The 2941-nt window shown below is 34.2% G+C and overlaps 1 protein-coding gene across 1 annotated transcript; it reads right to left on the bottom strand.

Annotated features, from left to right (window-relative positions):
• On the bottom strand, positions 1–824 carry LOC107949862 (polygalacturonase-like). The gene is made up of 2 exons (XM_016884633.2): positions 455–824; positions 1–257 (listed from the first exon to the last, which is right to left on the bottom strand). The coding sequence occupies exons 1-2, from the start codon at positions 822–824 to the stop codon at positions 1–3; spliced, it is 627 nt and encodes a 208-aa protein (XP_016740122.1).
• Positions 825–2941: the final 2117 nt, after the last annotated feature.

Genomic DNA, 2941 nt, shown 5'->3' with positions numbered 1-2941 from the left:
TTAAGTGGCTGGGGTAGGTTTTGTTGGGATAGGGGCGGAACATACAGCTGGATTTTGTTTGCCACTAACTTTAGGCTTCACATTCGACAATTGTGATACTGTAGGTCCAGTCGGTCCACTGTGCGTAATTTCAATGTCTGCAAGTTCCACATTTTTAGACGGCAAAGTAGCGCTGCAAATAATCTTGGCAGCTTCTGGAAGCGCAGAAGTGTCGCGAATTTTTTTGAAACTAATGTTGCTTAGTTTAACTTTTGATTCTTCTTGCATCAACAAAATAATGATTCAATGACCGATTAACTCTTTTTGCTCTCTTACGATTTTGATAAATATGTACATACATTTATTTTGCATTTGTTCCATGGGCAATATTTTTGATCAATTATAATAGGAGAACTAATATTGGTCATAGTAATATCCTCAAAGTGAATGTTCGAACAAGTGTTAGGTTCAGCACCTGTCCAACTTTTGATTCTACCACCATTGGAAGTATTAGTCATGGTGTAGTTTTTTACTGTAACTCCATCAACGGGTTCTTCATTTTTAAACAATCCAAGATTGCAAATACTGATACCATGTCCTGGTCCACAAGTTACTCCATTGATAACCAAATTTTTGGATCCATCCCAAATTGAAATACAATCATCACCAGTTTTTATCTCCATGTTAAGAACATTGACCCCATCTGATCTCCCGATGTGAATCCCATCTCTGTTTCGGCTTTCTCCAGGTGCAGATAAAGTGAAATGTTCAAAAGTAATGTTTTTGCATCCTAGAACATTAACATGGAATTGCTTGCTGTCTTTGGTAGTTATATCTTGTATCATTGTCTTGGTTAAGAAATCAAACCTTAGGTTCTATTTAATTTCAGAATGAAACAAAAAATAATTATTACTTAATTCTATTTATAAAAAAAAGTCATAACTTCTCAATAAGAAAATAACTTACAATAGGAAGTTAATCACAATAATCATGTTTTTCGCAACCTTCCCTAAGCAGTGGTTCCCTGGCTATCGAAAACTCCTCCGCTAGACAATTTGAAATTATCGATTCTATTGAAGGCAATCCATTTAGGCTCCTTGAAAGCACCAGGGTCTTCCGGAGCCTTCACAGTGCCTTTAACTTGAAGCTCAATAGGAGCCTTGGAAAGACCATCTAAGGTAGCTATACTTAAAAAATATATCCCTTTAGGAATCACAATTTTTTAAGTCATTTTAGACAAAAAAGATGACTTGTTTTCCGTTGACTTGTAAGTTATTTTCCATTGACCAAATTTATTTTCATGAAACAAACGCAAGAAAATGTAGAAAATATTTTTCGGAAACCATTTTCAATGAAACAAACAAAGCCCGCCTTGCCTGAGTTGGTGTCCCAAGCCAAGGGGCACCAATTCTGTTGGGTAGATTACTTGAACACAATGCCTCATTGCAATTTCATATAATTATTTCATGTATCAGCAATGGTCTACAAGTGTAGTTATAAAGCCACTAAGTATCTTTCTTTTTCATTTTTTAAAGAATAAACATAATATGCAAATACGCTTTTATTTTATTTCAATTCAATGGTAAGGTTTTTTTTTTAAATAATATCCATTCAACGAAAAAAAATTACAAGTGAGGATCAAATCCTGAATAAATGTACAAAATAAGATGTAAATAAAAAATGAATTACAAAGAAAATAATGCTCTGTTTGAATCAAGTTGAAAACTCTATCATATGTTGGAGTTTAGCCATTAGGGCTGAGAAGGTTAGACCTTGAAGTGTAGAGATTTGTCATGCCCTCACTGCCATTACAATGGACACACCTCAAGCACCCAATAAATACGAAAATCTCAAGAAAAAATAGGCCAACTAAATATGCCCGAGAGCTCCCAAAAATGGGAAATCGAACCCTTAATAGAAGAGCCAAGCATTGCATTATTATGTCTGAAAAGAGGATGCTCATTCGCATCTCATTGGCGTCCACAGGTCGGTACTGTGCCAGCTAATACAAAATTCAATGAGAAGGAAGATAAAGTGGGAAGAGAGGGTTGATTTTCAGGCATGTAATCTTCAACAACCACACCGCTAGCCAAAATGTTAAGCCTTACTTTTATAGCAATGTTGACAACTTTAAAAATTCATATTTAAATTACTCTTGCCACTAATACAAAAATATTTGTAAAAAATAAAAATTTAAATAATATAAATTCATAAAATATTCATAAAATATTTCGAAAAATTACACAAATTGCCGTCGACTACTACCCATATTTATCAAAGGAAAAACTGGTAAACTATATGCAATTACCAAGCCTAATTTTGGGAAATTTAGGTTGGTGGAAAATACCTATTAAGATTAAAAGGCAAAGTATATTCTTCATTCCTATTATCTCCTCTAAATGATCTAAACTTAACCCACCATAGCAACCCTCTATCTTTCTTCGATTTCTCCACTTCTATCGTGCTGTCTAAAATCATCGGCACTGTCAATCCCACCATCGTCGGTGGTGAGAACATGATGATCACGAATGCATTAAACTGCAAAAATCATTCACTTTTTTACCCTATTTTTCATTTAAAAATATAGGATTGGAGTTTTTAAAAAAAAAATAAAAACACTTACCCATGCTGCATCGGTGTGAGCGAGGCCATGATGGGATGGGTTCTAATATTGGTTGAAGAATTGAGGGATGGAAATCCCAAAGAAGAGTGACAATCTTGTAATGATAAGGTTTCTCAAGCAATTCATGTTTTTGAATTGTAGACACAATAGTCTAACGGAACCTACAATCAACAAAGCAACAATATTTTCATTAAGGTTACTAAGATGGGATAAACCAATATTTAGTCCTAAATGAAAAAAAAATTTCCATCTTGGTCCACATTTGTCTTTGAAAAAATTGGGAAATTTTGTCATGAACTTGGATTCGGATGATGTAACACTTTTAATCTACGACGCCAT

Source organism: Gossypium hirsutum, chromosome D03, assembly GCF_007990345.1.
Source record: "Gossypium hirsutum isolate 1008001.06 chromosome D03, Gossypium_hirsutum_v2.1, whole genome shotgun sequence".
Lineage (NCBI taxonomy): Eukaryota > Viridiplantae > Streptophyta > Magnoliopsida > Malvales > Malvaceae > Gossypium > Gossypium hirsutum.
The sequence above is the reverse complement of the archived record's forward strand: the minus strand, read 5'-3'. Positions and strand labels throughout refer to the sequence as shown.

Bases quoted from the DNA above. Each gene is read 5' to 3' on its own strand.
- LOC107949862 (XM_016884633.2), bottom strand. From the start codon at position 824: ATGATACAAGATATAACTACCAAAGACAGCAAGCAATTCCATGTTAAT. The intron at 258-454 runs GTGCTGAACCTA...TGATGCAAGAAG, and splicing joins TAGAATCAAAAGTTGGACAG to AATCAAAAGTTAAACTAAGC.